The sequence below is a fragment of the Aedes aegypti genome, chromosome 3, assembly GCF_002204515.2.
Source record: "Aedes aegypti strain LVP_AGWG chromosome 3, AaegL5.0 Primary Assembly, whole genome shotgun sequence".
Taxonomy (NCBI): Eukaryota; Metazoa; Arthropoda; class Insecta; order Diptera; family Culicidae; genus Aedes; species Aedes aegypti.
The window spans coordinates 42,328,305-42,340,906 of NC_035109.1; the positions used below are offsets into that span (position 1 = coordinate 42,328,305).

The window sequence follows — 12,602 nt, forward strand, 5'->3', positions numbered from 1 at the left end:
ATCTTTTGTGAACATGTCTTTCCATGAATAGAACCGAAGTGCAACTTTGGTTTGAACCTTGCAACTTGTGTGAACTTCAAACGCGCTTCGTCTCTGTACCAGTGTATCAAACCGAACCCGGTACATGTGTACTTCGGTTCAAACTTGGGTTCAAATCAGATCTTGCATATTTTTTATAAATTCCTGGACAAAATTAACACAGAATCCAAAATTTCCCATAATCCTGATGCTTTATTTTTTTTTAAGTTCAAGAATGAATTGCAAAATCCTTGTAAATCTGTTGAAAAATATTAAAAAAAAAAACAGGAAAATCAATAATGCTGTTTAAGGTAAACAATCTCTCAGGGTGGCCACCGAACCGGGAAAAGCGGGAAAAAGACGGGAATTTGAATCCATCGGGAAAAAACGGGAAAAACCGGGAATTTGAGATGGTCACCGAGAAAATCTTTCATTTTGAACGAACATCTTCAAGCTCTAAATCTACAAACCACCAAAAATAAGTTGTAGAACGATGTTATGGTTGGTAATATTAATTAAGTAATTGTAATTTTGGAAAAATAATTTTCAAACGGTAATGATTCAATAAATTGTCTTTGCAACGCTATACTTCTTTTAAATATGACCCTTTTCTCTTTTGCTAGCAATGTTTTAGAAATATTTTATGAATTGTTTTCTCTCCATGGTTTTTCTCTAAATTATCTGACTCGCAGTTTCTAATCAGAGTTTCAAAGCTTCTTGCAGAAGGTTCAAGAGCTCAAACATATTAGATTCGAAGTTTTCTTCATTCACTGAATAATAAATCAATAAATTGAAATATTCTTGTATGCAATCCTTTATTCATAAGAGCTTTTAATTTGTCATTAGTTATCTAATCAACTAAGAAGCGGTTTCTTCACCATCGCTTAGGCATTAAACCTAGTTTAACCATATAGGTAAACGTGATTTATGTCTAGAGCAAAGGTGAAGAACTCGAATTGAATAAGTAAGGTGAGATATATCCTTAAATGTTTGGAACGGATTCTTTCGGAGGTCTAGCAATAGTACCCTCGTTTTAAGAGTAGGTTATGCTCAAAGTTTATTGTCTCCGATTTATCTGTATCACAATCAATTGGCCACATATGATACTTTAAAAAATACTTTTCAATTCACAAATTGTTCGATTCGGGGACTGTTACGGCGAACACTTCAACACGTGTGGCTTTGTTTCATCCATCCCTTAAACTTTTTTTTCTTTAGCGATCTCTTCAATTTTATGGAAAAAGAGAAATGGAAAGATTAGGCATTTAAATACTTCCAATTCGGGTAGTAAGATGCACATGTTATTGATAAATATGGGCTTGGTAGCTTTTAAAACAAACCTTGTCAAAATGAAACAAAATAATATAAACCGTCCTATTAGCACAATTGAGAAGCAAAGAGGTAAAAAAGCAGCAAGTAACTAGTTCTGAGAAAACCGACTTATAACAAGCGTGTGCGGGCGTAAGTCGCATGATCGAATTCTCTTCATCGATCCTCGATTCTGTGAATAAAGGCGACAAGATGCAAGATTGTCAGCATTTTTTCACCTTAGGACGCAAGAAGGCATCGCTGCCAAGCGTTTGCAGTGAAAAAATGCTAACAAACTTATTAAGTGTTATGAGCTTATTTTCATTCCATGCAAATTTTATGGGAGTCAATAAAAAAACAAGCCTTCTATGAATTATATATTTTTTTATTGGACGGAAAAATCGGATCTATGACATTTGGTCGAATGACATTTAGTCGAATGACGTTTGGTCGAATGACATTTAGTCGAAAGTACATTTGGTTGAATGGACATTTCGTCGAATGGACATTTGGTCGAAACGAATTTTATTGCTTATAGAAGCATATGATATTTTGTTAAAATGATTTTTAGTCGAAAATATAGTCGAATAGGGATTTTTCAGTTTATTTTACAGAGTGTAGTTTTGACGATAAAACTCAGTGATAGAATCATTGGAAAAGGTGACGGTCTGTATAGTCCTATTACTGGAAGTTGCATATGCTGGTACAACATGATAGATTGTAAGACTGTAAGACCTGCATTGGTGTATTGGTATTCCTTAGACAAACTTAAAAGCTTCAATATGCGACATGCATAATTATGGAATTTCAGTTGATAACACAGACTCCCCCACAAACTCGATTTCTTGCGTTGGGGGCGTTACTTGATGTCATTTTTCTCATTCAAGCTTATTCTGCGGGTCGGATGAATCGCGACAAGCTGATATCAAATGAAGGCAAATCAACTTGTTACATAGGTCAACTCGTCTCACCTCACACAATACACAGGATTAACACAATTCTCTTGTTTGATTATTTTCGATTGAACCAATTATCAATTATGTAAAGAACGATGACATTTTGAAGGAATAATAAATTCAACAATGTTTAATATTTCAATAACTGCACGACACAAACATTTAGGAGGTTTTTCTTTACAAAGAATGATGATATTTTGAAAGAATAATAAACTCTACATAATGATTCAAAGTTGAGCATAAATATTTTTGAACTTCTACAAAATTGGATGCAACAAAACGTCCCGTGTTTAAATTCAAAAAGGCTGCAGAATAATAACATTATCAAGAATAATTTATCATATATAGACGCTAGTAGTATATGTTCTAGCGTCTATATATGAATTTTTTGTCTGGAAAATGTAATTATGCTTTAAGCATTCGCCACGTTGCAAAGCGTAGGTAATATTTATCATGTATAAATATTCGTGTTTGACTTTAGATGAAAAATATGTTTACCCAAAATAAACTAAAGATCATCCATTGAGCAAAAATTTTAGCTTGATTTTGGTTCTGCTAAATTAATCGATTTTTTAATCAACCATTACTAAATAAAGTTTCGACGAAATTTTCTAAAGTAATTCGACCAAACGTCCGTTCGACCAAATGTCCATTCGACCAAATGTACTTTCGACTAAATGTCATTCGACCAAACGTCATTCGACCAAATGTCTTTCGACCAAATGTCCTAAAGCCGGAAAAATCACCTTCCTTAACATTTAGTTAAAAAGCTTGAAAACAGTATTTTTTTAGCATATTCAACTCAAAAACTGAATAAAATGTCATTTTTTTACGTTTGGGTACCTCCGTTAAAAACGGGAATATTTTGAGAATTATACCGGGAAAACCGGGAAAAAAGCGGGAATTTCAAAATGTATATTTGGTGGCCACCCTGATCTCTGGAAAATGGATGGATTCCTGGTGATTTTTTTTCCGGAAGAATCCTTGGACGGCATTCCAGGTAAAACCATAATATAATACTCCGAAAAAGACTCGGGAGAAATTGCTCGGAAATTTTGAGTATTTGCACGAAAGAATTAAACGTATTCCGCTAAAAACTTTGTACAAATGTTAGATTTTTTCATTTTTATAGAATTTTGAACATTTTCTTAATTGAATTCCTGTAATTGTTTTTTTTTGTTTACCTTGAACAGTTTGCAACTGATTTTTTGAAAGATTTATTGAATGAATCAGACGAGAAACTTTAGGAAGGATCTCAAAAGCAATGTTGGTAAAACTATTGGTGCAGTCTCTGAAGAACTTGTGGAAAGTATTCATGCTTGGTGATCTTGAAAACAATTTTTATGAGAAGTAGAGTTTCTTTGTGAAATCCTCAGTAATTCAAGAAAATGCTGAAGAAATTATTAATCAGTTGTTCTAATGATATTTAAATATAACAATTGGAATTTATGTGTTATAATTACGTAAAGGACCTTCATGCAGAAATGTTTAAAACAGTTTAAAAGAATTTCGAAAATACGCTGGTGGAATACATCAAGATATAAAGAATTACAAAGGAATAAGTAGATGAAAAAAAAAAACGAATTTAGTTCTATATACCATTTATTTCCACTAGAGTTTGTATCCTTTGACAGATACGCGAATTTTGACCTCAACAGTAAGGGATGTACAAAGCGATATTCTTCGGGAATCCTTTGAAAAAAAATATTCAACGATTTTTTACTGGAGTAGAATAAGAATGAATATTTTACGTAGCTAAAATTATTAGTAGTGTATCAGTGACGTGCAGCGATATGAGACAAAATCACAAACAGATAAAATCAATAAAAAAAACTTTGCAAACTATGAAATATGAAAAAAATCGTGATTGTTGTGACGGACATGACTAAAGACGGGTCTGGTGTAGTGCTTACAACACACGCCTCTCACGCCGAGGACCTGGGATCGAAGCCCATCCCCAAGATAGTCACCTATGACTTGAAGGTCATTTTGACGTCTTTCTTCGGAAGGGAAGTAAAGCCGTTGGGTTGGTCCCGAGATGAACTAGCGCAGAGCTGAAAATCTCGTTAATAAAGAGAGAAAAAACGACATTTCTTCGGTGAACCAAGAATTTTTTAGGCCCCCTCCAGCTACGCCAATGCTGTTAAATACTGGTAATTCTAGGTCTCAGGTGAGTGTTGATTACTAAACAAATTTCATAGCATGATACAGGCTGGAGTGCTAGTACAAAGCCCCTTTTTTCTAGTATTTTTCTGGAACTATTCTATCGAACAAGGATCGCACTAGAGTTCCGTTGCATGGTAAAAAATAAGTACATTGTGTCCGCAACTTATCCGTATGAACTTTGAAGGCATGGCTCTATGCAATCAAGCAGACTAAATTCAGTATTCTTACATGATTGACCTATCATATTGTTAGGCAGTAAGTTTGACACATTTTCGATTTTAAATGTTAGTAAAACCAAGCCAAACGTGATAGTCTTGGGGAAAGCTGTTTTTCGAGCTTTATGACGGAAGAAAAATGTCCATAGAACTCACTGGATTTGAACCGTATAATTTTCTATTTCCAGCCTAGCTTGAAGCCAAAGAGCTGTGAATAATAACAGGACATTTGAATTTATCTATTTTAGATTTTAGGAAGAAAATATCTCTAGTACGAATAGCGCCCCTCAGGCCGCCTCCGAAAAATTTTAATTTGCATTTCTCTGTAAGTAGCAATTATTTCAAAATTATTTCAAATTCCATTTTGTATTAACATATTGTTGTTATTGTTTTCGATAAAAGATCATCTTTCCCATATTTTGCTGTTCGGATAATTTTCGAACACTATGTACTACCGATTTGGTTCCTCAGAAATCAAATCGAGCTTTACAGAAATCGATGCTTCATTACATATCAATGGAAATGGAGTAATGTGACATGCACTATACACTAAAGATACGGGTAATGCCATAATAGATAAAAAATAATGGTCGCAATGGCTCATACGAACAGAAAAAGAATGGATCTCAAAAGTTATCGGGTTAATTATCTATTAATAGAATCATCGAATATATCGATCAAAATTGTCTATGACTTTTGCCTCATACGACGCGTTGTATTTGTGTACTTATGTTTGCCCGGCAAGAAAACTGAAGTTGTAATATCCCAAAATCAAGGAAGAAATCAAGCAGAAATTGAAAAGGATCAAATATCGAACTATCTTTCAAAACCCAAATAGGGTCGTGCTAGTATGGGTCTGTACTTTCAGGATCTGAAGATAGAATCTTGTTTACATCCGATGACCTCGAAACTATTGCACTGGTTATTTGAATTGTTTCATTCCTATATGTGCATAATTGTAGGGTATCGCCACGCACGTTAGTGACTCAGGACGATCCGTTGGGTGCGTTGAACGACGACGGAAACGACGAATTGCTGGAAGTGCAACAGTCCACGGAGAAGCTTTCGTTGAGGGGTGGCCAGAATGGGATCCATCACAACAATACGATCTACACGGATCAACCGATCCTGTTCAAGGGTCAACGGTCCGCTACGTTCGACGATTCGCTGCAGCTGAATAAGAGTATGCACCGGTCGGAAACAATGCCCGTAACCAGCTCGGTCACGTCCAGCTTCGCCAGCATAGGGTCATCGTTGAAGTTCAATTTCGGGTGAGTATGAGGGGGATAGGTGCATGGGAACTAGTGGATTGATCGTTGTCGCCATCGATGTCATTTAGAAAGTTGAGTTGTATTTGGAATGATGCATGCCCAATCGATCATCCCGGGGTTCGATGTTCGATTGTTGTTCGAGTCAATGTGTGTGTCGCATTCAAACCCGAACTGATCTACCAACATCCTAGTCTCCGTATATAGTTATAGGTTCTCCTACTTATCGCGCCTTATAATTTCCCATACTCATGTATCATGTTTATATTTTTGGTAGCCGTTACTCACCTGCACGTTTATCCATGAAAAAAGATTTCAAATCCCTATCGACGAACGTGATAGAAAGCATTTCCAGCGTCAGGTAAGTGCACGCCATATTCAAGATTCAGGACTGGTAGCGACTGAGTGTTCTAAAATTACGAACTTTAGAGACCTATTGCCAGAAAAATGAGACCGGAGACTAAACAGGGACTGAATAGAGACTGATCAGAAACCAAGAAAATGAAAATAAATGAAACATAAATCAGGACATAGGAGTTTTCATAAGTATTCCTCGAAGAACCTGAGCAGACATATGTCTTTGGGAATATTTATTTGAGAATTTCTCGTTACATTACGATACGTATTATGGCTAATATTCGCAATATTCTACAGGAAATTTATTTAATATTAATTTTAGGTATTTGCCCAAAGTTTTACGCCAGAAGTTTATTAAGGATTCAAAATACCTTTTTCAAATGGTATATTTACCAATAATCGTTACAAAACGTAATCAAAAATTCTAAAAATACAAAAGCGTGTTTTGAAATAATTGTATATTTACCAATAATCTTCTTCTTGGCATTAACGTCCTCACTGGGACAGAGCCGGCTTCTCAGCTTAGTGTTCTTATGAGCACTTCCACCGTTATTAACTGAGAGCTTTCTTTGCCTAAGTTGCCATTTTCGCATTCGTATCTCGTGTGGCAGGTACGATGGTACTCTATGCCCAGGTAAGTCAAGGAAATTTCCATTACGAAAAGATCCTGGACCGATCGGGAGTCGAACCCAGACACCTTCAGCATGGCTTTGCTTTGTAGCCGCGGACTCTAATCACTCGGCTAAGGAAGGCCCCATTTACCAATAATCGCAACTTTTTTTTTAATTTATCGATTTCCTAACAACTTTTTTAATTATGTTCTATATTTCTCTAGAATATATATCTACACTCGCAAACTCCCCCCTAAAATGCTATGTCATTTATGGACGGTGCCTTAGATACTTTTTAGAGATTTCAGACTTCTTAGAAGAATAGAGACTTTTCAGAGACTTGCATTGAAACAGTGACAAAATCCCTGAAAATAGTCCTGCTACCAGCCCTGAGATTGATTCCCCCGTTAGAATTGTGTTCGTTCAATGTTCCATGTTGAGTGCGTAGATCTTGAAAGTCCCCAAGTCTATGAACAGGCAAGTAATTCCACTTTGTTGCCATATATTTCAGCCCCAGTCTGACGGGTAAAAAATCGAGCGACATTCTTCAGGGAGGTTTGAGCAGTATCAAATACGCGGCTACTTCGGTTGCGAAGAAGCTGGACGAAATCAAGGAAGCCATTTCGGCAAACACAACACCCGTCAAGACAGGATCCGGACCGGTGAACGGCAGTAATGGTCTGGACCGAGATGGACACGGTTCGGAGAGTGACCTGCTGAACGAAGACGGAATCAATGGAAACCGCTCGCGAAGAGTTTCCAGTGAGTTCGATCTGTGGGGTCGTTTCAGCGAGTCTAGGAAATCCAGCTACAATAATCTAGTGCCTCTTGGGGAGAACACCACGTCCAACAATAGTTTGAACACATATCCCACGCTACCGGACAATGTCTATACAACGGTGGCTGAGGTATGATACAATTTCGGAATTTGTTTCCGTGAACTTGTTCGAATAGCTTGTGTTCTTTTCTCTTCAGATTTCGGAGCCGAACGAATCCGATTTCGTCCTACAGATTACATCCTGCTCTCAGTGTCACAATTGTTCAGTGTTATTGTACGACGAGGATGTGATGGCCGGCTGGTCGGCGGAAGATTCGAATCTAAATACAACATGTCACGCCTGCACCAAAGTAACGGTACCGTTCCTGAACGTTTTCATCATTTCCGAAGAACAGAGGACCAACCAAACGACGATATCCAAACAGCAACAACCGCCAACGGACGTAATTAGCGTGCCATACCTAAATCCCTTGGTACTTCGAAAAGAACTGGAAAACATTTTGGTCCAGGAGGGAGACCTAGCGTTGGCCAAACCGAAGTTTGTCGAAGAACATCCCATTATCTATTGGAACCTGGTGTGGTTCATGGAGCGAATCGATGTCAGTACGCATTTACCGAACCTTTGTCTGCCGAAGAAGGTAAACTTTGCGCCGATCATGTCGCTACTTAACAAAGAAGCTAATCAGCGATTTACCACCTATTTTAGGAAGGAGAAAATTTGGACCCCCTGAGTAATCTGAAGACAGTTTCGGTCCATTGTTTGTGGGACAATCCACGGTTACACTCGGAGGCTGGACCGGCCATGTACATGCTGTGGAGGCAAAACCAGCCGGCTAGTCCTCTGCTGAAGGCTCTCCTCACCGACCAGACCTCCATCAATCGAGCGTAAGTATCTATGATAGATTCAATTGATTCCGATAGCCCAATGCAATTTTATAACATTTTCCCGAGTATCATTATCACGCAAACCACCGGTCAAGTATCCCGAAAATCATTACTTCTCCAAATGGACCATACCCCCATTTTTCGTACCCCGAAAAATCCAAAATGAAGGTTCGGCAAATGAACGCCATATATTTCATAGAATGAATAGTTGATTAAGCACTTCCTTCGTCGTTGGAAGTTATTAATTCTCTCTAATACAAAGAAATAAAAACATCTCCTTCATAAGCGAAATAAACGAGACGAAGACCTTTTTGAATACGTAATTTCGAACAACATCGATTTATGTAACGAAGGAAATCAGCCTACATTTACAACACAAAATAGACAAGAAGTATAAGGTACCGCGGGGCAAGTGGGTAAATGGGGTAAGTGAAAACAATTGATATATTTTACTGAATATGTGAATTAACGTTTTAAACTCATGCGTAAACTTTTGAGGCCATTGAGAACATTACGATAGATAAGAGATTTCTGAGATGTTTCAGCCATTATTGCATTAAAGAGCGAAAAATTGTTAACCTGTCAACTGTTACTCCGTAACAAGTTGGCGGCGTACAATCTTGTTTTAATATTTTCAGTGGAAAAAAGTTGCGGAAAATAATTTCCTGTACCACTTCTTAGTTGTCCTCTGTGACAGTTTCAAACTGCAATAAAAAAAGTTTTAGAATTAATTCGACGTAGACCTAAAAATAACTAAATTTAAACACCGTCAATTTTCTTATCAGGTGGGGCAAGTGAAAAGTTTATCATTAGAGATTGAATTTGTGTTTTCTCTTTAAGTAGCCATAAGTAAGCATGGTTCGCAATTATCATAGAAAAACATAACGTGCTGATAATTCAAGAAACTCTATACTCAAGCGTTAAAAGCTATTAGAAATCATGGAACTTCTCTAAAAGATGTTGCCAAACATTACAATATTAATATGTCTACTTCGGGCAGCCAATTAAAAGGAAGACGTTGACTGAAAAGTTGCAAAATTAGAGAACACACGGAAATCTCGTGGAATGTCTATGTAAAGCTAGTTCAAAACATAAAAATGGGGTATAGGCCTATCCACATAAAAAAGATTCTAAATACGTTATTGAAGGATTTCGTTTGATTTCTCCCGAAGAGTTATCCGACGTCATATCCGACTTTCTCAAAAACAAATAACGAGCGGTGGAAATTCTACAGAGCAGAAATGCAATTGCTGTCCTATAATGTAAGAACTAGCATTGGAAATGTTGCAGTTATAATGGTATCGAATCATTTCAACTAACATAACTGAACAGAAGAAAATTCAAGTGGAAAGAATAACATTTTCTTTGTTTACATGTTTCTTATGTTATTGTTCATTGTGAAGCCTTAACAAATGTTAAAGCTAATAGAAATCGTGAAAATAACTGTTCGTTTTTTAATTTATTGTTCAAAGCAGTAAACTTTTCACTTGCCCCACTTTTGGGGCAAGTGAAAAGTAAGAAGACATTTTTCAAAAAACTTTTTCTGTATTTTTTTCTTCAATTTTTCATACAAATCAATTTTAGCGTGCTGCTTATATTTGGTGGGAGTCAAGTTAAAAAATATACACGACCTCATTTGTTTCAATTTAAAGTCTCTTGAATTTGAAGAATCTCAACTAAGCGAATTCCATTACCCACTTGCCCCACGGTACCTTAAGACATAACTATGTGTAGTTCAATGATTAGTAGAAATAGAAAAAAAAATTGGCTTGTTTCAGATGAATACAATAATTTATCGATTATATCACGGATCCAAAAATTTTTGGCGTGATATACCGAAGCGTGGTATAATGAAAATGTATTTTTCTGCTATATAATTTTATAAGTTTATAAGCGATATTAAAACAAGTAGTGATAAAATCGAGAAACTACTGTAATAGTGTTTGGTTACAGGGCCAGCGAAACAATCAAAGTGACTTACAGAAACCCTAGGAACACCAACTAGGAAAAATATGAATCGATGTTAAATTTAAGCAACAATATCTAATTCAAAAACAATTTAGAGCCATTAGAACAACTAGACAAAATTGCAGAGAATATAACTGGAAAACTTATTTGGAAGTATGATACTAGTTGTCCAATCAAGGAAGAATTCTCAAATAGAGATGTTCCTTGGTGGAATCAATCTTTAGAAAACTTAAGGAAAAAATCTCGGTAGCTTTTCAACCAAAAGTTTCTGGTTATAAAAATAAGATCCACGGTTCACAGGAAAGACATAGCTTTCATGACAATTCTGGATGTTCAAAGTGCGTTTGATAATGCATCCTATAAATCTATAGAAAATTGTATGGTAAAAAGGCACTTCGATCGTTGTATCAAAATTTTACCGGCTTGATAACTTCCCACGAACTCGTTTACTACAGGTGACAGACAACGGAAGATGATCTGAGATAATACTTTGTAGGCCGCATTTAGAATGGTGATCGCTCGAAAGTTCTCACAACCTAACTTGTCGCATTTTTGTAGATAGGGCATATTACCCCTTCTTTCCACTCCTCCGATGGCTGTTCTGTTTTCCATATTGTGTCTATCAGCCTCTCCGGTCCATCATTATGAGTTCAGCTCTGATACCATCCTTATCAACAGCTTTATTGTTATTGAGCTGGTGAATGGCATTCTTAACCTCCCTCGAAGTGGCTAGTTGGTTTCTATCGCCTGCAGTACTGACAAAGGCATTTCCTTCGTTGTCTCAACCTTCATTGCCTGTGCTCTCAGCGCCATTCAGATGTTTGTCGAAGTGCTGCTTCCACCTTTCGATCATCTCACGCTCGTCCGTCAAAATGCTCCCATCCTTTTCCCTGCACAATGTGCAGTGCACATCTCGGCTCGCGGCACGAAGCCGTTGCGGGATGCGTTGTCCTTCTGATAGAACTTGCGTGTTTCTTGAGACCGGCACAGCTGTTCCATCTCCTCGCACTCCGTCTCCTCAAGGCGGCGTTTTTCTCCCGAAAGAGGCGGGTCTGCTGTTGCCATTTCCGTCTCCACGTTCTGCCGGGTCCCTTGCTGCAGCATGACCGCCCGCGTTGCGTTCTTCTCCTCTAGAATCTGCCTACATTCCTCGTCGAACCAATCGTTCCGTCGACTCCGTCCCATGTACCCGACGTTGCTCTCAGCTGCATTGTTGATGGCTGCCTTCACTGTTCTCCAGCAGTCCTCATCCAGCTCACCCTCTTCCGGTAATGCAGCCTCGAAGTGCTGCGCGTATGCCGCTGCGACATCTGGTTGCTTGAGCCGCTCTAGGTCATACCGGGGCGGCCGTCGGTACCGTACGTTGTTAACGACGGAGAGTTTTGGGCGCAATTTAACCATCACCAGATAGTGGTCAGAGTTGATGTTAGCGCCACGATAGGTCCTGACGTCGATAATGTCGGAGAAGTGCCGTCCATCAATCAGAACGTGGTTTCACTATAAATTTATGTGATTTGTGCTAACGTAAGAACAACACGACATTCACGAAAACGCGACGTGAGACAAGACATAACACTTATAGTTCTTACTATCGTCAAAAAAGCTTAAAATTTACCTTTCTGTCGACCGGTTTCGGGCGCGATGTAGCCCATCTACGGGACAATGTCGGACATTGTCCCGTAGATGGGCTACATCGCGCCCGAAACCGGTCGACAGAAAGGTAAATTTTAAGCTTTTTTGACGATAGTAAGAACTATAAGTGTTATGTCTTGTCTCACGTCGCGTTTTCGTGAATGCAGAACGTGGTTGATTTGTTATTCTGTCTGCTGTGGTGATCTCTAGGTGTATCGGTATGGAAGGCTGTGCTGGAAGTAGGTGTTACGGATGGCCATATTCTTGGAGGCGGCGAAATCAGTTAGTCGTAAGCCGTTTTCGTTCGAACAAGCCAATGAAGTTGAGAGATTTACAGTTCCACGTACCGAGCTTCCAATCGCTAGTCCCTTTACGTCGCTGTGGTCTTCGCCGATTGTCCTGGTTCGTATTCTCTCGTTGATTATTCGTTGCTTGATGTT

General features: G+C 38.1%; 1 protein-coding gene across 3 annotated transcripts in view; it reads left to right on the top strand.

Annotated features, from left to right (window-relative positions):
- Window positions 1-12,602, top strand: part of LOC110678647 (C-myc promoter-binding protein) — a 97,533-nt gene that overhangs the window by 80,519 nt on the left and 4,412 nt on the right. For 2 of the 3 annotated variants that reach the window (XM_021851784.1, XM_021851785.1), the window contains exons 7-11: window positions 5,626-5,934; window positions 6,209-6,292; window positions 7,411-7,807; window positions 7,875-8,315; window positions 8,384-8,562. In XM_021851784.1, the coding sequence (XP_021707476.1) occupies window positions 5,626-5,934; window positions 6,209-6,292; window positions 7,411-7,807; window positions 7,875-8,315; window positions 8,384-8,562 (1,410 nt within the window). The remainder of the gene's footprint in view (window positions 1-5,625; window positions 5,935-6,208; window positions 6,293-7,410; window positions 7,808-7,874; window positions 8,316-8,383; window positions 8,563-12,602) is intronic. The other variant, XM_021851786.1, reaches the window with a different exon arrangement.